This window comes from Plectropomus leopardus, chromosome 2 (assembly GCF_008729295.1).
Source record: "Plectropomus leopardus isolate mb chromosome 2, YSFRI_Pleo_2.0, whole genome shotgun sequence".
Taxonomy (NCBI): domain Eukaryota; kingdom Metazoa; phylum Chordata; class Actinopteri; order Perciformes; family Serranidae; genus Plectropomus; species Plectropomus leopardus.
In genome coordinates, this window is record NC_056464.1 from 8,452,676 (window position 1) to 8,474,370 (window position 21,695).

At 40.1% G+C, this 21,695-nt stretch overlaps 1 protein-coding gene across 1 annotated transcript; it reads right to left on the reverse strand.

Annotated features, from left to right (window-relative positions):
- Window positions 1-245: 245 nt before the first annotated feature.
- etnk2 (ethanolamine kinase 2) lies at window positions 246-19,254 on the reverse strand. The gene is made up of 9 exons (XM_042502276.1): window positions 18,857-19,254; window positions 12,363-12,500; window positions 12,123-12,244; window positions 11,436-11,576; window positions 8,126-8,268; window positions 6,857-6,940; window positions 5,794-5,954; window positions 5,615-5,688; window positions 246-3,922 (listed from the first exon to the last, which is right to left on the reverse strand). The coding sequence occupies exons 1-9, from the start codon at window positions 19,001-19,003 to the stop codon at window positions 3,850-3,852; spliced, it is 1,083 nt and encodes a 360-aa protein (XP_042358210.1). The 5' UTR covers window positions 19,004-19,254; the 3' UTR covers window positions 246-3,849.
- Between the last annotated feature and the right edge of the window lie 2,441 nt (window positions 19,255-21,695).

Here is a 21,695-nt window from a genome sequence, read left to right on the forward strand (position 1 = left end):
TAGTTCAGTAGAAAGAAAATAGTTCCTACATGAAACTGCTCACAACATGGGCTGTGTATTATTTTGAGAAACCGAGTCATGATTTTTGGAAAGAGACATCACTGTTTAGTTTTTCAAATGTACTTTTTGGGCGCTTTGAGCACCACAAGCCGACTGCCATCTTGTTCTGTTAGATTGGCGAGAAGGCAAACATCTCTGCAATTGATATCTCCAACACTGCACCTCACACCAAAACAATCTAGATTGATAAACAGCACTACAGATAAGAGACAAAATGGATGTTTTCAATTTTGGGATGAACTGTCCCTTTAAACCCATTTCGCATCAGCCACCTAAAATGAGTTATAATTTCACATTCAGAAGGCTCGGATCATCCTGTCCAAGGATAAGAACCCCTCACACATTTCAATATAAATGCAGTCCCTCTAGAAACACGTTCTCAGGTTAATGGTCCAGACTGAAAACCATTAACATCAGTTAGTGTCTCTTCTGCTGTTCTGAAGGGCTGCTGCTCGCTTGGTAAATTATTAAGCTTATCAGTTACATGAGACCTGCAGAGGAGGACAAAGGTCAGGGCTCAGTGTCTCCCCCTGCTGGGCCTGTGTGTGGCTGGGTATCCTGAAGGGAGTGTTTGGGTGAGAGAGAGAGGACACGTTCCATTTCTGGAAACAGCTTCAGAAGATAAGATCTGAAGCTCAGATTCATCCATGGAAGTGTTGTGTCTATCAGTCCAGTGTATTCACATCAGTGACTGTGATGGGGAAATGATGAGGAAAAGGAGTGAATCCTGTGCTTCAGTTCATTATAATGTTAGTAGTTGTACTGTATCAAGATTTTACAAAGTGGCTGGTCAGTGTCAAAGTATCTGCTTCTTTAAAAAAAAACAACTGAAAATTAGACTGGACCTTTTTACAGACTTAGCAGAATTTGATTTAAGGCCAACTGAATAAAAGGAAACAAGTTATGTGTTTAAAGTTAAATATGAACACTTTTGAGCTACGAATGGCCAGAATGAGGAAAAAAAGAAGAAAAAATGTATAAGCAACGGGGCGCCCAGTAGCTCATCGGGTAGAGCAGGCACCCCTCGTACAGAGGCTGTGTCCTCGCCACAGCAGCGGCCCTTTGCTGCATGTCATCCCCTCTCTCTACCCTGTCACGCTAAAGCTGTCCTATCTATAATAAAGGCAAAAGCTGAAAAAACAATCTTAAAAAAAAAACAAAACATAAAAATAAAGAAAAATGAATTTTTATAATAAGGACCATTAAGACCGACTGTGCTTCTTAAAGGGCCACTCCACTGATTTAACACATGAAGCTTAGTTTACTTGTCATGTTTGTGGCTACTCTAAAAACAGTTGTATAAAGTCTTCTGTGGCTCTGGAGAAAAACTTGAGTAGAGCAGAGCTGATTAGAAAGAAATGACAAAGAAAGAAATGACATGATTTTTCAAGCAAAAATTGTGTATGTAATTTGGTAATCATGTAAGTATGTAATATGTTAGTAGAAATACCATGGCCTAAGTGAAAGTGTTCTCTCTTGCTGAAGCTAAAATGTCAGTGTTTTGTACTGCGATGTACCCATGTGAGCAACTGGTCCCACTCATTCTTTCCAGCTGATGAAAAAGACCAGCAGCTGCTGCTTAAAGCACATCAGGTAGGATAATGTTCTATTTGCGCACAGACGATAGCGAAGTCACCTTTCTACCTACCTAGCTAGCTGTCTGGTGTTGATGACATATATAGTTTTCAAACTCAGATTACAGACGCAGTTTACTGAACAGTTTCACGCAAAAATATATATTTTTGAATTGACAAGCATTATATATGTAATTCATTGCACAATTCAAACAGGATCTAAAATTGTTTTGTCTTCTGCGTAAAAAAAAAAATCCAATTTACAGTCCTATGGGGGACTCCAGAAGAAGAGGGCCTCTAGTTGGGTGTGTTTGTAGTGGTACCATATTTGCAAGAGCAGGTAGCCTCCAGCAAGAAATGAGAAGTGTGCTCTGGTAAGCTCACCTCTTTCTTACTCCTAACCTCTAAAATTGTTTTCTATTTTTAAACTCGTAGATTTCAACTTCTTTTATATATCAAGTAGCACTCGTCACCACCTGGAGACAGACTTTGATGTATGAAATCAGTGGACCTGCACTATTTTTGATTTTTTATGGACACTGTGTGTGTGTCTGTTTATTGTTTTAAATGTCTGTTTAAATGTTTAAATGGAGTGTCAGATGTGTTTCTGTCAAAGTAATAGATGACGTCATGGCAGCTACACAGCCTAAGCTAACCGATCCCTGCCTCTTTTTGAAAGCTACAGTTGATTTGACCCCATATATAACTTATGCAATCTGCAATCTGATTACGTAACAAAATTTGGCTCCAAATGTGGGATGTGAATGGGAATGGATTACAGTTTGGGGCTGAGAAGAGTCTCTGATGGTAAGATGGACTGTGTAAGGGGTGCTACTACCTACATCTCAACAGACAAAGGAAGGTATGAAACAAAACTCTGAGGAGGGAGCAGACACTGGAGGGCATAAAAGATAGAAGGAGGAGGGGTTGGCAATGGGGGTGACGGGGTTGGGATTTTCCAAGAGGTCTGGAAAGTTTAAATGGAAAGTTTAACGGAGCGATTCGCCGCGACCATAAAAGTCAAGGAGGTGGAAAACAGTTTGAGGACAAATGCACACAGAGTTGAGAGTGACGTTTACATAGGTCCCCTCTTTTTACGCGACATCCATCTCCCCTCCTGCTCCACATCACTTCCCAGTTCAACACAAAACAACCCAAACTGAAGAGCTGTTTCACCTGAGATGTTAAATAATCCACACTTCTTGACATAAATAAATAAATGCATTTAGACACTCTATCACCAATTGCTATAACACAATAGTGATTCAACCTACAGCCTGTCCGTGAAAAGCTATTCCATTAGCTGTTTCACGCACTTGGTGTCTGGTAGATCCTTCCAGGGTCTGCTAGCACACGGAGAAGTTTGTTTTACATTTCTAGCAGCAGCAGTTTGCTTGGAATAACTATAAGAGGAAGCACAAAGTGCAACAACAGAAGGTAAGAGATGACGCAGTACCGCCCACAGTGCTTGATGCACGTGATCTCTGGGAAGCGAAGTGCAGAAATACCGTGGCTACGAGCACCTAGCATCAAAGATGGAGGAAAAAAGAGGAAGAATCGCGCAAATCAGAACTTAAAGTGTTAAAACATCTGCAGATAGGAGGAGGGATGGTCTCACCACACACACCACATGCAAAATCTGAGGAATCCCAGGTGAATGCCGCTGTAGTCAGTTTCTAACTGCAGCAAGGCCATGGCATTGAGCCATAGATACAGTGCACAGAGAGCAGGACACACTATCCGTCAGTGTCAGCATCAAAGCTTCCTGAACAGTCTTGTCCCTCTTTTGACCTTCATTACCAGCGTTGTGGAACATTTTGGCGCCAGAGTGACAGACATCTAAGCAAGTCTGTGATCTCTATACCCTAAACTCACACGGCTCTGCTCACTACGCCTTGTTCAGCTGCCAGAAGAGGGAGAGCGAGACGTCAGGGTTTCTCAAAATAAATTAAAAGACGTACACGAGCGTACACTCACAAACATACACGCAGAACTCATGAAAAATTCATCATTCTTGAGCTAAAGTTGTGACAGACGTGGAGCTACGTTGGAGCAATGAAAGAGTAATTGCGCTTGTTGCAGAAAAAGGTTTGCTGGGTAGACCAAGCAGCTGGCTCACAGAGAAGAGTTCCCATCCTACAGGAAGTCCCAGCATAGAACCTGTAAGGCCCTCCCACCTGTCTTCTCTCCGCAGTCTGTCTTTCTCCGTCTCTCCTCATTCTGGGATCTGCAGAGCCATCACTGAAGGTTTGGTCTCGAAGTACTGGTTGAAACGGAGCACAGCGTACCTACAGGAGGAGTCACAGGGTGTTGAGGGCACAGGAGGAGGAAAATAGCCACAAGTTTGAATTTTCATATCTTCATGTGTTAGAGGCCAATCACACCGAGAAGCGTCGCTACAAAAGCGTCGCTACAGAAGCATTGTTACAGAAGCATCTTTACAGAAGCTGCTGTGCGACACATTTTTCTGGCAGTTTTTGGGTACGTATTGAAGTAAAAATATTTTCAACTTTTCTGCTCAAAGTGCAGAGTCACACCACTTGTCAATGTCACTTTTGGCCACGCACACGCAGCCCCGCTCCACAGGCTCTCCCTGCTGTTTTTCCAGATGCACTTCCAAGGCATTTTTGAAGTGGTCACACCTGGTGCAATGCGTCTCAGTGTGATCGCTCCCCTGAGAGTATATACAGTGAACTCATATGATAAGGCAGATATTGCACATATTTTTTTCATTTCTCAAAAGAGCACAAAATATGTAAAATTGATAGCCTAAAATGTTGATACAAAATGTATTTTTTCTTTTGGTTAAAGGTTCTGTATGTGACATTCAGAGCATTAATATAGCAGCAAACCACTTTTTACTATTTAAAGATACAGTGGCGTAATGGCATCCAGAGAATGAAGTCATGCTCCCTCGGTGAGTGAATGTGTGAATGTGTGTGTGTGTGTGTGTGTGTGTGTGTGTGTGGGGTAATCTGAGTGTTCTCTGTGGTAAACTGGTCAGGCCGAGCTTGCATTTAAATGATTTTTTTTTCAGGACTGAGGGGGGTCAGTAGTTAAGACAAGCTTAAGAAAATTTCAGGTTTTGTCCTGCGCCATAAAATACATCAGCAAATATCCCGCTTTTAAACTTTAAAGCTTTAATGTTTCTTAAAAAAGGTGGTTGCTAACAAATGGCCAAATGAGTCCAAAGAACATCATCACTGCAAGCCACGCCGAACACAGCTTTACAGCCTTGTTGTAGTGGCGATATTAAGTCATACAACCGCAGTTAGTTCATTTATGGCCTGTTAGTTTTTTTAACTTCAACTGCATTCAGGCATAAAAAAATCATAAAAGTGGTGTCGAAGTGGTGAAGATTATTTGCTGAACAAAACGTGCAAGTATTATAAAGATTTGTTTGCCACAGAGCTAATTTTCTGCCATAATAGAAAACTTGAGGGAAAGATCCCATTTGCTTGTTGATGAGGGAACCAGGGTAAGGCTAAATTTAAGCGTCAGCCTAGAAAATAAGCATCATCCCTGGAGCACTCTATTACTTTTATATTTGTATTTGTAGTGATTCATTTATTCTTACACAATGAGAAGGCTGAAAGATGTTTTTAAATGCAGTTAAACATTGTAAATAAAGCCCTTTATAACTAAAGTTGACTCTCGCACTGCCTTAGTGAGGCGGAAGCGATTGGGTTGCCATCCATTTACTTCTTTAAGTCTACATCCTCTCTGTGAACTACTTGGGGAGGTAAATCTGGTGTCGTGTGTGTTACAGGTGTGTGGGCAGAAGTGTTGAGTGGTATTAATGCGTACAACGGAAATGCGAGACTTGGCTTTTGGGTTTTTGATTTCAGTCTTTCACAATGCTCTGTTTAACTCACGCAGACAGATTCTTTCAGACACATAGTCCAACCTATCACTTATTTAATATCCTACAAGGTGGGGGGTCACTACACAAAGTCTTAAACACAAACACAGCAACTTACCCAAGGAAGTCAAAGTCGATGGAGGAGTACTTGGCCTGGATGAGCGCCCAAAAGCCCCAAAAGAAGTGAGAAGCCTTGAGAGAGACAAATCAGTTATCAGGTGTTTTACAGTAACGTGAGGCACTGCCGGTGTGAGTGTGTAAGAGAGGGTGTGTTTCTGCTAACATATTCCTCCTTACCAGAGCAAACTTGTTGACCTGTACATAGAGTGTCTCCAGCTCTCGTGGGCTGACCTCCTCCGTTTTCTTGGTGAAGAGTTTGTATGCCTGCAGGTACACTTTGAGCCAGTCCATCTGCATCTCCCGGCTGGGGTACAGCCCATAGTCCAGCTCCGCCATTCCTGACCGCAAACATTAACACAGAGTTGTGTAAGGAGACACACTGGTTGGATATAACATCAAAAGGACAGTTTGGACTTTTTGAAGTAGGGTTGTATGGGGTCCAAGGTCAATGTATTAGATACAGTAAATGTCTGTTGGCATGCCCCCCAGCTTTGAAATGTGTCAGGAGTGCCAACACAGAAGCTAATCAATGTACTACTGCCTGTTTCTGCTATCTAACAAAAACTTCCAACTCTGTATGCCGTTCCGGAATACAGTTTGTTCTGACAGCAATGCTGTAAACTTCAGTTCATCATCAGTGTTTTTGTGAAAAGGCACCAGATTCTACTGACAAAAACAATCATTTTCATTTTCATTAATTTTGGCTCACTGAACTCAGGAGTTGCCAGTCTACTGCCACCTCTATCAGTTAGTTAATTTGTGTTATTGTGTGACTTTGTTCAATCCAAACTAACCTTTTCAAACACCAAGGTCACACAATAACAGAAATAAACTAGCTGATTGAGACAGTGGTAGGCCAGTAGCTCCTGAGTTCAACAATATTTAATCACTGTTTTTCTCAATGGAGTTTGGCTCTGAAGAGAGCTATTTCACAGCTTCAGTTCCCCATCAGAAAACACTTTCTGACGGCAAAGTAAAGCAGTGAAAATGTTTAAAATATAGCATACACTTATATTGATATTGTTTTTTTAGATGGCTAAAATAAGTTTTGCTGCTGCCCCCATCTACAAAACTACATTGCTTAGCTTCTGTGTCGGTACTCCTGCCTGCTTCTCCAAACGGAGGCCTCGCAGACTGACACCTACTTTACGTAATACACTGACTACGGATAAGAACCTCATACAACCCCACTTCAAAAGATCCGATCTATATTCTACCTAACAAATGTGGTTCAACAAACCTGCAAATTCATTGAAGTGGTTGCCAATGTCGAAGGCCTGGTAGTTGTAGCTGGAGTATTCGTAGTCTATAAAGCGAACATGACCTGTGAGACAACAAGAAGACATGTAAAATGTAACGTATATATCAGTGCTCAAAAACATTCAGGTTGTGGCAAAGGATGACAATCACTGGTAACATTGATGGAAAAGGTTAGTTGTTTGTGCTGGCAACCTTTTGCAGGCTGCCACAGAAAAATATATGCCACAAAAACTGCAACAGCAAAAAAGAAAAATCTTAAAAGTTAAAAAAAATCGGGGTAACCTATAGTTTTCTCTACCCCCTAGATAAATTGTGTGCCCTGGGTTTGTCCCTCCTCTCTCTCTCATGTTTCCTGTCTTTTCCAAGCTATCGTAGCAAAAAAGGCAAAAATGACCCCCAGAAAAAAAAGGAAAAAATAAGGTGAAAAAATGATTCTCCGATCAATCATCAGCTCCACTTCCTCAATACATACATAGTATTCACAGTTGTTCTTGCTTGTTACTCTACCTGCAAAGCAGTGATGTAATGTGACAAAGTCATAATACTTTGTTACGGTACTTAAGTATTTTTTGGGACTATCTGTACTTTGCTTGAATTATTATATTTCTGTCAAATTTCAATTGTACTCCACTTCATTTCCTAAATAAAACATATACCTTTACTCCACTACTTTCCCCCCTAGCATTTTAGTTACTTTCTACAAAATAGGGAAGGAAGGGGTGAAGGGCCAAACTGATGATTAAAGGAATACGGAGAAAGGAAAAATGGATTTTGTTCTTTAACTCTTTTTAAGTTGTGGAAACAACATTTTTTCTTATGTATGTTATGAAGAATACGTCAATGGCCTATGCTCCTTGGAAGAGCAAAGGGCTTACGTCTGTGAGTCATGTTATGAAGAAATAAACCTCACAATTCTCACCATTTTAATCGCTAGCTTTTTTATTAAAAATAATGCACTTGTACTTTTACTTTTAATACTTAATTACATTTATTATAATAACATTAATTTGGATACTAAAGTACAGTAAATATCAGATACTTTAAGTTCTTTACTTGAGTAATAGCCTATGGTGACTTTAACTTCTGCCAAAGTTGTTTTATGCCAAGAAATCTGTACTTTCAAAATATGGCTTTTTGGTACTTTATCCACCACTGCCTCGAAGCCCAAAGTAGGAGGAAGTCTTGATTTGGATGTTACATTGCCCTCACAGCAAACCTTTTGTTCCATAGAAAACGCTTAGGTACCCACCCTCTTTACTGTTGTGGATGATGTTCTTGCACAGCAGGTCATTGTGACAGAGCACCACAGGGGAGCCCAGAGTGGACAGATGCTCCTTCATCCACACCATCTCCTGCTCCAGCACAGCCTTGCTGGGAACCTCCTGCTGGATTCTGGACAGGGATGGAGATTAAGAGAGGTCAGCTTTATCTCACACACACATTTTCCATAGTTTCTTCCCTTGACCTGTTGTAACAGATATACATACACAAGTGCCTGCAAACACTGGCCCTGCGGACACTGTAAAGGAAAGTGACATAAATAGTTTTACCAGTTATTACTCATCAAAACAACCAGCTTTTCATTGTTTTGGGATCATCGCAAAGTGGGAACACATGTGCAGTGATAACAGCTGAGACCAACATGCACAAACAGCACACGGGCTCAGTGGGACTCCAGCCTGCTGGCTCCTGGGAGCACAGTTACAGAGAAATGAGCTCTCAGTGGAGACTCACAATGCTGTGGAGTGTGAGTCACTACGGCTACACTGCTGTTGCTCCTTTAGAAATAAAATGTGAGACCTGACTATACACTTGATTTATGCCATCGCTGCATGTACGTACTAAGCTTGAAATGGCAGTCATGCATCTCCTGAAGCTATATTCATTTATATATCTAATCTTTTTTATCTCTGTGCATATGATACAGACCTGCTGAACATTCACACAGCCGACCCGTGTACAGCCCGGTCATATGACGCACATTAAATCTGTGTCGACCTGAAAGTGGTATTACTGGCTAGTGGTGAGAGGGTTAAGTCGCTGAGTTGGTGTCTCAGCCAACCAGGCTGGTGCACTGAGCAGAGACCCCTGCGCCACCTGTAATGGGCTTATGGGGTTTAATCCACAGTTAGCCTGATAGCAGGAGAGGAGAGAAAGCTGGCTGGGAGTCTCAACTGTTTAACCCCTGACTAGTGTACGGCAGTAATATAAGACTGTTGATCTATGGGAGCTGGAATACTTCTGCATCACACTGGAATATTACACATCACACAGATCTCTCAAAATGATCTGACAATGTTGGTTAACATCTGGGCTTTTATACAATCTGCTTCGGACCACAGAGCAACAAGTGTCGGCTGTCCAGGACCAGGACACTCTAGCTGTCTGTGTAACCAAGGAAGAGAGTAAAGTGACCTGATACACTGAGCTGAGCAAACATCTGCTGGCCCACTGCATGCCTCAGACTCCCTAATCCAGTCGGCTATTATTGTTACAGTTATATAAGTCACATGCTGGACTTAATCTAATAGCCATCAGAAGAAAGATAGCAGCAGTGACTGGGCAGCTGGCCAGGTTATGAAACGGCCCACCTTTGACGGCTTAGGTCTGGTGCCAGGACAAAACCGGACCATCTTCAGACTGAACTCTTGGGCTGTTTTGCCCTTTCCTGAGATGAAAACTCACTTCCATGAAATACAACGCCAAATACATCAGTCTCATGTGTGGTTTTAAAGTATCTTTGGTTAGAAGCAGCCTGATTTCTAAATTACAACAGCTCTTATTGCCTTGATTGCAAAAATGTTCTATCCTTCCATAATGAACCACACTATTTCTATAACGCATTAGTCTTCCTGCAAACTCTGGAAAGAGTATTATATTCAATATTCGGCCATAACAACATAAACAATATAGATAGTTTTGCAAATGCTTGGATTTACAACTTACGGGAATGATAGCTGACTGCATGTTGACAACTAGTGTTTGAGACATGAGATTAGATCACTATTTCATACTTGTTCAGTTGTCCACCATAAATAAGAGAAACAAATATGCAAATGAGGGCAACCATTTTGTGAACTTAGCTGCATGAAAACACAGTACAGATGATGACAAAGAGAAGATGCAGACTGAACAGGCTGGGTACGTAGCTGCCCAGTCACAGTTGGCTGTGTTACAGCAAAACAAGACAACTTTCTGTCATCTCGAACTTTTTCTGGGGTTGTTCAGTTTGATATATCACCATCATGAAATAATAAATAATGATAATAATGATCTCTTAATGTTGGTATATTAGTCTTAGTACTGAAAGTTAGTATACTAATACTTTCCAGTTAGAACTAAACACAATGCACAGCAGGTGGAAATGTTACTAGTTTTGCAGGAATTTGGTCATAAATTAAATTTTTAACAAATTGAAATGTTGACTTAATAATGATGCTAGGTAAAATAAAAATAAAAAAGTCAGTGAATTGCCCAAAGCAAGTAGGATTCCTCATCAGGGGAACATGGATTTTTGTACAATGTTTAATGGCAATCCCTCAGATAGGTGTTGAGATATTTCACTCTGGACTAAAGTGATGGACCGAATTACAAATACTGAGTGTCTAAATATATCTGACACTTACATTTACAGCATTTTTAATGCTTTTCAAGACCTTTTTAGATAATGTCAAACCAAACCAAATTTAAGAATGATATTTGAACAAATCTTCTTTTTCTTATTCAAACATGGTATATGTTAAGTAGTATATATGTGGTTCCATGCAGAGGTAGCCTTTGTGTAGGGACGTGGTTATTCGAGTGACTGTGGATAATATACATTTGACCAACAGATAAGTGCATGTATAAAGTAAAAAGACATTATTAGGTTCAGTGGTGGGTTTAAAGATTTGTAACATTAGAAATGTGGACCTTTGTGCAAATGAGCTTTACTCAGTTTGACTAAAAGATGACTAGATTCATTTAGATGAAATGCTTGCGGGAATTAAGACCTCATAAATTCAAATTTAAGACTATTTGATGACATTGAAGGTCTGGTATTTATAGAACTGAATAAGACATCTTAAGACTTTTTATGGACCCGCAGACACCCTGCAACATTGTCATGTCTGGAGTCATAGTAGTGTTACTAAAAATTTGCTTTCACTAAAAAGCACAGGTGGTTGTAAAGACTCTTGTCATATCTAGAAAAAGGAGGACACCTTCTAGTATTAACCCCTGCATTATCCTCTCACTTCCTGACTCTACAGTTATCTATTCTGCATGTACATTGTGTGTAATATGACATGATAAACTACCTCTGAAACTTTAATCCCCGATACCTTTTTACCTCTTTACCTGGATAACATCCTGGTGTAAAAATGTTTAATAAAAGCATTCATTGAGTGCTGATATCAGGCTCAGAGCAAATTGACTCCATCGTCATAACTAATGTTACAGGCAAATTAGGCTGTGCTTCAGAAGCTATTTGCATCATTATTTGCATGTGTGCGTGCTGAGCCACAAGCAGGAGCACACACCGAGAGGTACTTAAAGACAACTGAGAGGCCAGATCTTACCTAACGTTGGACGCTTGGTCAGTGAACTCGGTGGCCACGAGGGAGAAGTATTTTCGCATCTTGATCCAGAGGTTGGGTTTGGGGATGCAGCCATTGTGTGCATGGATGGCATGGATACGAGCCATCTCCCTGGCTATCATCCTGAGAGGAGAGAGACACATAATAAAGATGACTACATTTTTTAGTCCCCAGTTATATAGAAGTTCAAAGTTCCTGGAAAAGGTCAACTGAACATCCTGTTACACACATGGAGCTGAAGTAGACATGAAAGTGCTTTAAAGCCAACAGCAAGGACAATGTGTGTTAGCAGACTATTAGTAGAGTATTAGTAGCGACTGCTCGGGGCACTTTACAATAACTTCAACTTCTCTGATTTCAAACCTGTCTTTAGAATTGACCTTTGATCATTTGTTTTTGAAATATCAACCATCTGCCAGCTATCATTTGTATGAGCGTCTCATATTTTTTCTTCATTTGCCTCTTTCCTGTGCAGCATTGAGGCATTTCTGTATGGTAAAGCAGATTGTGTCAAAATGTAGAATGTAGGATTCTGAACACAATAGTACCAAAGAGCAAAGTCTTCTGCCAAGTTGCACCATCCTTGAGTAGCACCATCCCTGGATAGCACCATCTCTGAGCAAAGTAAAGTAAAATCCCTGTAGTCCCATGACTCAACTATGTCCTAACCTCAGTAAGGAAGGATCCCTGACGTCCTGCGTCCCAAGAGCGTCACCTTGCATGAACTCATAGCAGATGCCATTCTGAAAGGTGCAGTACAGGCGAGGAGCACAACCATTAGCATGTAGCACCTAGAGAAGAGACACAAAATGCACAACATGCACAAATTAAAAGGGGAAAAACTATTTTGAAACTCATTTATTTTTGCAGGAAAGACCAACCACTTCCAATCCTTTGCTTTTTCAGTACCTGAAAGCTTTTGAGCTCATTGTCTCTGTCCACAATGAGCTCTGTCTTGTTCCCGTATACTCGCACCAGGACCACGTCTTCTGGACTGTCCTCCACGTAGCAGCCCACTAGCTTGTTGGTGGTTCCATCGGTGAAGAGCTGGAAGATGAAGAAAAGAAATTATATAACCTCTGACACAGATAGAAAGGAATACCCCCAACCTCTGACTGCACAGCACTGTAGAGGTTTCTAAACAAAATCTTAAGCTTGAGTGTTCTCTAAAGCTATCAGCTGTCTTCGGATCAGGACCAACAGTGCAGACACCATGCAGCTCTGACCTTCATGAGATAAAGGTATCACAGAGCCACGTTAACTGCCTTCAGACCACAGACCACATTGCATCAGTGCCAAGCGATTTAGTCCTCAAGATGCACTTTTAATGCAATTCAAAATGTACATCTTAGACACATTCAATGATTTAAAAACTATCTTTTATTAAATATAAACTATATGCTAATGTCATCTCCATGTACTCATGATGCAGTTGGCTGGATATAGTGCATGGCTTCAAGCTGCAAAAACTATTTCAAACAAGTATCTCTACAAAGGTTTTCACCAATGAACACTTCACTTAAAAAGTGACTGACTTGCATCTTTATCCAGACTCCGACTGTCATGTCCCACGATAAGTTTATCGTGGTGAATTTCCATTATTGGGATAATGGTGAATATTGTGTCTAGCAGCACCCAAAGAGACTGCTGGGAAACCAACAATAAAAGACACTCTCCAAATACAGGCTGTATTCACACCAGCCTCTGAAAACACAAAAGATACTGATCAATCATTGCCATATTTCAAAAATCCACTCAACAACATGACAACGAAGAAGAAGTTGCTATCTCAGTAAATTCAGTGCAGACCTTCCAGTGAAACTGGTGTTTGTACGCTAATGAGTTTTAAAATATACTGTTTATTTTGTGTTTGAGGCACAATTTTTTTTATGTTTTATAGGGCTGTCCCCTGAAAGTTAAATGTTCAAATCAACAGTCTGCCTGAAGGAAGAGAGGCTTTGCCCGGTTAGGCTGTGAGATAACGTTATCTTATGCCATACACTTAAAGGTGGTGAATTTACAGCTTGATGAAACTTAATACAATACAGTCTCTAGCTTTTGTTTGATGACTAGTGTCTGTAAAAAAAATAATTGTGCAGTCATGAGCTAAGACGGCTAACTTGGCTTGTTCACTATGTTACATGCTTATGACACAATGCTGCGACTCTGAATGTCCCCCTGAACCCTGTTCAAGCTCAATCTCTATGTGGAAAAAAGTCCAACATTCCTACTAAATAGCCAAATCCAATTTGAGTGACATATTTCTGAGTTGGTTACAGCCCTAACTCTGTACAACAAACTGATGTGGTGATGCATTTATTGCTTTGAAAACAGTTGCATGATGGATGAATTTTGCTAAATACGATTCAGTTGATTAGGATTTGTCTGATATAACTCCAGATTTTCCATTTGGTTAGGCACCTGTAAATACCAGTGTAAAGAGAACATGCTTGATTCTAAAACTGTGAGCATAATTTCGCTTTACCCTTTTGACTGCTTAAAAACTCTTGATAATAGAGTGTAAACCTTGATGCATGCCACAGTCTGTAGATGTGGGTTTTTTCATTTGCCCAGTCGGGGAAGTGGGTTAGACATCTACTTGCCCAAAGTCAATTTTTCCTTATCTCTTTACAAAATGTTTTATTTATTTGTGGTTATCGTAAAACAACAAAGTCTGATCACCAAATGGCTCGTTATGGTACCTCATTGTCATTTTTTGGAAACTTGACATGCTTTTGAGAAACAACCATGTATTATTCGCCTTGCTCTCAAAGTTGCAGCACAATGCACATTTTATATTTGCAGTTTCACTCAAATCCTCTAACCCAACTAAACGGCTGTTTCCAGAATAACTGAAGTGCTTGTTTGCATTTTGGCTGATAAACTTTGTCATTAGCCACCGTCTATTTCTTGCAAGCGACCAATCGGTACTGAGCATGTGCAACTCCTAGCAGAGATCAGAAGAAGGTGAAATGGCTCACTTTTTTGCTGTTTCTATTATCAGCTCTGGATAAAACAACGTGTTTAATTATTTTATCATTTGCCCAATCAGAAAGTTGCGAGCCTTACTAGCATTTTACTTGACTCAGGTAATCAGGCAATTTTTGTAGTTGAGCCCTGGGTGTACCGACTGTAGCCGGGTACTACTTGACTCATCTGCAGAGCGGTGTTGATGTTGCATCAGTAAATCAACAAGTTAAGTCAAACGTCCCTGCTAAAATGCAGAGTAAGCAAAAAGCCCTCTGTGTCTAAAGCTAGGCCTTAAATATCTGAGTGACAACATCACTCCAGCGGGAACCAGTGGGCCAGTCCACCCCACTGCAGCAAACACAATAACAACATACACGCTGCCTGCATCTCCCCCGGCCCAGACGCTCACTCACGCATATCTGGCATTCCGCACGTGGCTGACCACAAAGATGGGCGCGCAGGCATCCCTGTTATGACCGTACATACACAAGCATACACGCCTTTGCTATCACATGACTGATCCCTTCTACCCGCCACACAATACACCGCTAAGACCAGCAATCAATACATCGACAGACAGCGATAAGCTTGGACCCAGACAGAGGTAAACATTCTGCCATATACTGCCTGACGCTTTATTTTTTTCCCGTGTATGAGTCTGCGTCCTGTGGTATGACTGCAAGGCCTCCGAAGCTGCCTTTCTTTGGCAGAAAGGAATCTTTCTGTCTTCAGCATGAGAAAGTTGTAAAAGGAGACGGCTGCTCTGTTGCTGTTGGCACACTCCGCTGTTGCAGATCTCAGTGTGTGTGTGTGCGATGTTTGGAAATGGACAGTGTGTATTTACAGTAAAAGTCTTCCTGTCCAGGTGGCGGGGCTAATCAGGTGTTTCTGTCAACAGTGCTGCCCTGCTGCTCCTCACCACATTTAGCGCTTCCCGCTCCCATAAAAACAATGGTCCCGCTGCTCCAGAACATCCTCCGAAACTCAACCAAAACAACTTTTTTTTACATTAATCTCACACTCTCCTCACTTTTTTTCTGCTGTGATCTGGCTCATGAATACTTTGCCAGTTGTGCAGCTGTTAAACACCATATGAGGTCTGTTAGACAAAAGCATCCAGTGGGACAAAAAGCTTGTTTGGATGGTGGACACTGAGAAAAGCAGCAAAGGTTGAGGTAAACACTGTCACATCCTCAGCTGCAGGTGTGTGAAAGGATGGGTTACCGGATGCAAAGAGATTAGCCAGCAGGATGTAACCACGTGGTTGGGGTAACTGTGTTCAAATCGTGCCGCTGGAGGTTAATGGCAGGATGTGGTGTTATCATGTCCACTGTCAGAGCTTATTCAAAGACTTTGACCTGGCCATGACACGTCAGTCACTTGATCATTTTACACAGAATCAATTATGCATTTTCCCTGCCCTGAAAAGCACCGTGTCTCAATAAGACACGCATTTGTGTTTGTGGTGATGGTGTAGTCAAAATTTATCACACATCTGTTTGTGTCATTCTGTTTTTTATTATGATGGGAAAAAAAAACTGTTAATATGTTACTTTGAAAAGAATAAGCACTAAAAAGTTTTGCATCAGTGATCAGGGGATGCAACTTTTGTAAATTCATTTTACTCGCTGTTTTAATCTTTCTAAGAGGTCGTGTAATTTACTTATGTTTTTAATTTGTTCTTTTATTTCTAACAAAAGTGTTTTGTGTGTATTTGTGACATTTTTTTGTTTAGATTTTTAAATACATTTTCATTCAATTCCATGTACGGCTGCAACAATATGTAGATAAAGTAAATAGTAGAAGTCATATTTTCTTATGTAAAGATTTAAAGTTTGTTTTATTTGTCATTTTACCCATTCACAGTACATACACGTAAAACTGACATACAAAATAAATAAATAAATTAATTAATTAAACTATATATACAGCTACTTATACTTATGTACTAGGGATGGGCATTCTAAGTTATTCAAGTACTTGCATTAAACTGCTTTAATGCTTGAGTACTTGCAACCCCCCCCCAAAAAAAGCTAACCTAGGAGGATAGGTTCCGAAACATAAATATATAATAAATCGAGAAACCAGACGCCAAGATGGTGCTTATTCATTCCAATGAAACTGCTCACATCGGGTATACACTGAAAAAAGTGTATAGCTTCAAGGTTTACTTGAATATGCACAGTAGTTTTCATCTCACTGGCCTCACCTTTGAATTCCCGCTTAGCTCATAGACTCTAAATTGTTCTGCTCAAGTTAAATTTTACAAATATTAAACAACCATGGGTCAAAAATTCATTATAGACTAATTCAATTAACCTTGTTTTCAGTTTGAGGCGCCTTGTCACAGTTTTACAGATGTCTCTTTTACAGTGGTGATCAATGGAGAAAATGCTTTTTGCGCCACAGGGGATTGTTTTGCTGCAATGCTACCGGTGGCCACTGGTAAAAATAAGAACCGAGGCTGAGCTACATTCCTGAGGGCCTGGTGCGACTTAACACCCAAGTAAAAATGCAGGCAGGGGTTAGATTAAGCCTACCTTTCTGTGCTGCACAAACGTTAAAGATAAGATAGGATATGCAAATTAACATTACATAGCTTGCACTGCATATTCATTAAATATGATTTGTGTATATCAAGATGGACGGCATGAAAACTCCCCAAAAGTGAAGCCAAGATGTCTCATTTACCCCCTGGTGGCTGGTTGCAGTGTAGGTCATAAACACCTCCCCTTCCATGATTGTGGATAGGACTCGGGCCAAACTAAAAGATCAAAGTGCATGTCAAATCAATTTTGAGATGGTTTCTGTAATTTAAGGTAGGTCTTATAAAACTGGTGTTCATCCAAATTTTAATTTTTCTCATAAGTTTGGTTTTAATTAAGTATTTGATGCCACAAGGGGATTTGACAATATGATTGGCAGCTGTGTGTGCCAATCAGTGTGCTCTCAATTAATGGTGCTGCTTGCAATTGGTCGGATGTGTGTACAGGGCATGAACTAGACAATGCATGCATCATTTCAGCACAGACTCTGGCCGCAAATGATGTCACCAGCATAAGACGGCGACCTTTGTTTCCAGGATTTTATGGCTTTACTTTTTTGTACTGTGTGACTACATGGAGATGCGTTGTCCATCTTTCATGTCTGGTCACCATTCTGCCTGTAATGTTGGATTAAATAATGTCTGACTAAATGTTACACATGATCTTGCGGCTGTACAGATCAATCATTTTTGCCATATGAATCTGTACAGATACTCATAGATAGCATCACCGCATCCCGTCAGAAAAATGTAAACACGAAATATAGAAAAAGGTCTGTTTACATTTGCATTTATTACACACACACACACAGACACACACACACACACACACACACACACACACACACACACATACACAAATATATGTAATTCTTTAACAAAGCACAAAAAGCACAAAAAACTCCTGACATTAAATATATACTTATACATACACAGAGTGTAACAGCTCAGAAATGCTGAACATACCAGAAACTCTGAATTGTTTTGCTCAAGACCCTCTCCTTTCTGCTCCTGACACTGAAAATTCATGAGCCACACAACTTGAAAGAGATTCAACTTGAAGCTAAATTTCAAACTTCAGTCTACACATCTTTACATTCACTTGTAAAACAGGTACAGACATGAATTATTTTAGCTGTATGTGTGTCCTGCTTCTCTCTTCTCATTTACTTTGTATGTACTCATGACAACATGGTTTTGCCTTGTTAAATGCTACAGCAGAATTATAAAGGTCTCTCAGCATGATTTTGCCTATACAATGCCCAGCCCCAGCTCATCAGCTGTATGTTAATGTATGTATAACTATTTAAAATTCAGTCACACCTGATTAAAAACAACTGACAAGAGAGCAAAGAGACATCATAAAAAAAGCCATGCTGAATCTCAGTAACCAGTCTGAGTTAAACTAGCTATAACACAGCCACATAAGGTGTGTCTGTTTCACCGTATTTCTCAGCCAATCTGACATCACGTCACCATCAGCTGGTCGCTGACACCATCCTGACCATGACTTGGCTCTCGTGCTCTCTGTAGAGCTACATGTTGTGTATTTTGGACATATAAAGCTCTCTGTGGCAGAAACATTCTCCTACTTGCCATTGGGGTAACTTACTAACGTTAGTTTGCTGGCTTAGAGTTCACGTCTGAGAGCGTCTTGCCAGCTTAGCTAACGTTTCCTTACCATTTTGCTACTAAGACTACAATAAGACGTCTCCGTACAACAACAGAGGACGGAACGCATATGGTGGTGTGTCGTTTGTTGAAAGATATTAACATAGTTACTGTTTCCACGGCCCTCCTCCAGGCTCTCTGGTCGTGCCCGGTGATGCTGCAGAGCTGTCAGTCTTAACTTAGCCTAGCATACAGCTAGCTTAGCGGCTAACGTTACCTTGGTCTTGACATGGCTCGTGTCCCACGCCGGTCTCAGCTCTTTAATGAGCTTCATGGCCCCCTCCGTCACGTTGTGTTCGTCCACGAAAATGGGAATTTTTCTAATTACCGGCGACCCCACGGGCACGTGTATCTGCGTCTCCATCCTGTAGCAGTTTATCTATAACGTTAATCTCCGAGCCCTTCACAGATATTTCTAGAAACTGCAGCATACAAGTGTTGCTTGGTTTATAAGTAGCTAAATGTCGGTGTGTTTTAGGGAGTGAATGGAGTTTTGCTTGAGAGATTTGTCTTGTTGCGGTAAAGATGAATTGAAAGCAGCGAAGATGAACGGTCAAACTGCCGGGTATGGATGCTCGTCGCCGGTTTTCTTGGGAGCAGTCAGCCAACTGTACCATTTCCTCCTACTTGGCTCCGCCCGCCCGGGATCATCCGATTGTACCGCCGGTTGAGACGTACCACAACCGAGCACGCCCACCAACTCCGAGTGTGTCCGAGTGTGTCCGAGAGGAGCCGAATAAAGAGTAGTGTGACATGCTGCGAGCTTTCTTGGAAAAAAATGCATATTTGAAATTTAAAAGAAACTGCCTTTATCGAAGCAGGTAATTGTATAGCGTATAGGCTGAGGAGACTGAAAAAACTTGTTTTGTAGTCTAACTAATAGCCTTACTGCTGTCTAAAGTTACTGTAATGTGAACTGTGAGGACAATGTCAATGCTTTTCTCTACTTACTTGAATGAGACGCTGTTTTCAGGTCATATTTTGAAAAACAAAACAAAAAGCAAAACATATTATATTATATTATATTATATTATATTATAGTTTTTTTTATTTTTTTATATAGTCTTTTTATTTTTTTTTTTTTTTTTTTTTTTATTTTATCATATTAGATCTGTCTATTCATGATATAAGTGTTTTGTTTAACACTAGGTTAAGGATCCCCATTTGACAAGAATTTACTTCAGGGACATCCAGAGGGTGAAAATGAGGTGTTGCAGCAGCACAAGAGACAGAACAGGCAAAGATTAAGAAAATAGCAAAGGAAATATGAGGAGAGCTACACAGTAACTTAAAAAAAAAAAAAAAATTAACTTAAACTTATACAAAGTTAGTTCAGGAGAGGAAGTACAAAAAACAATAAACTGCAAAAAGAAAGTTAACATAGAGTAAGCTAGACAAGTGTACATAATGTGCTTTATGTGGACTTTATCTATATGTGCAGAAACCAGTAGGATCTGATTTCAACCAATAAATACCGTGATTGAAGGTGAAAGTAGTAATTTGGAAGAATGGTCCCAAGAAATAAAGGATCATCCCGCTTGTCCAAATACTTAGTGTAATAACTGTTTGGTAATTAATGCATGGAAACTTTTATTAGGAGAGAAAAATACAGCCACCTGATAAATACAACCAGTGAAATTTACAATCTTACCTACAATCTTACCTTCAAATTTATGCTGAAATTGTTTTTTTGTGTGTGACATCTACTCCAAAAAGCTGTATGATGATAAAGTCTTGATATCATTATTAGTTTACATGAACTATCAGTTTAAAGTTGCCAAAAAATACCAAGTCAAATTCACATTACTGTGCAGTAATGCTAAAATAGACAAGTTAAAGGCACAAATGGGCACACAAACAGCCAATGATATTATAAGAAGTGACCACGACCTGCAGCCACCAGCAACCTCCAAGGCAGTACCAACATTCAATCAAGTGAGGGCAGTATAGTAACAAAAATGTCTTTGCCAAGAGGTAAAAGCTGAGACACTGCTTGACCCTTAGGGACAATTTTTAAGAAGGATTATTGCAAGTTAGTGAGTACATTAGAGAATACCGTAGTAATAAGCTTCTATCACCTGTATGAAAAAAATAGTCTTTTACTTATTGTCATAAACTTTATTTTCTCTCAGTATGACATAAATATTCATCAGATATGTATTTATTTTTAAATAAATGTTTTTACCCTCCTCTACACCATCATACTTTAGCAATTTCTTTCTATTTATATCACAGATTCATTCATATAATACTAGACAGGTCGATCAGCTTCACTCTCCATTTTACTTTTTTTACCGTTTTTTTTTTGTATGAGACTCTGGCTTCTTGACCTCTTGTGACACATTTTTTTGTTTGTTTTTTGTTTTCTTTTATTCAACTGGATTTAATGCCGTTTCTAACTGTGTGCAAATTAAACTAAACTAAACTAAGCAATATCAATGTTTCCTGTTGCTACTAAAGATGCATTTTAGACTGAACACCCCTATTTGTTACAAGTTTGGACTCTTTTGTCGTCAGTCAGGCAGGTTATAGAAAAGATGGTGCAAGGTCTTATATTAAAAAGCAACTTTTATGTATTTCCACATGATTATTACTACATATGACTGAATTAGTGTTGAGTATAAATAAGCATGGTTGTCAGCTCTGAATAATTTTTTTTGACTTCGGCCACAGACATTTAGTTTGTCAAATCTTTTATACTCAATATGTCAGAATCTTAACTTCCTCCAAGATCTTGTACTCACTCACTCACTCATGGGTTTCCTACCCTGGCTTCATGCTCATCATGACTCTGTTGTCTGTTACTAAAATCTCAAAGAGCCAAACAGCTGTCGGACAGTGACATAAACAACCACGGATATCCAGCCACATTGAATCTGCTCAAACATGTCGCCTATAGCTAGAGGCAACCACTTCACATCACTGGTGTATATGTGCTTTAAACCAGAATATATAAACAAGTCCACAGGAAGTTTGGGGGATTTTCATCTGCAGTGTTTACTGTTTAGGAGCAGAGAGCCATGATTAGGCCTACACAGATAAATCTGTTTAATCTT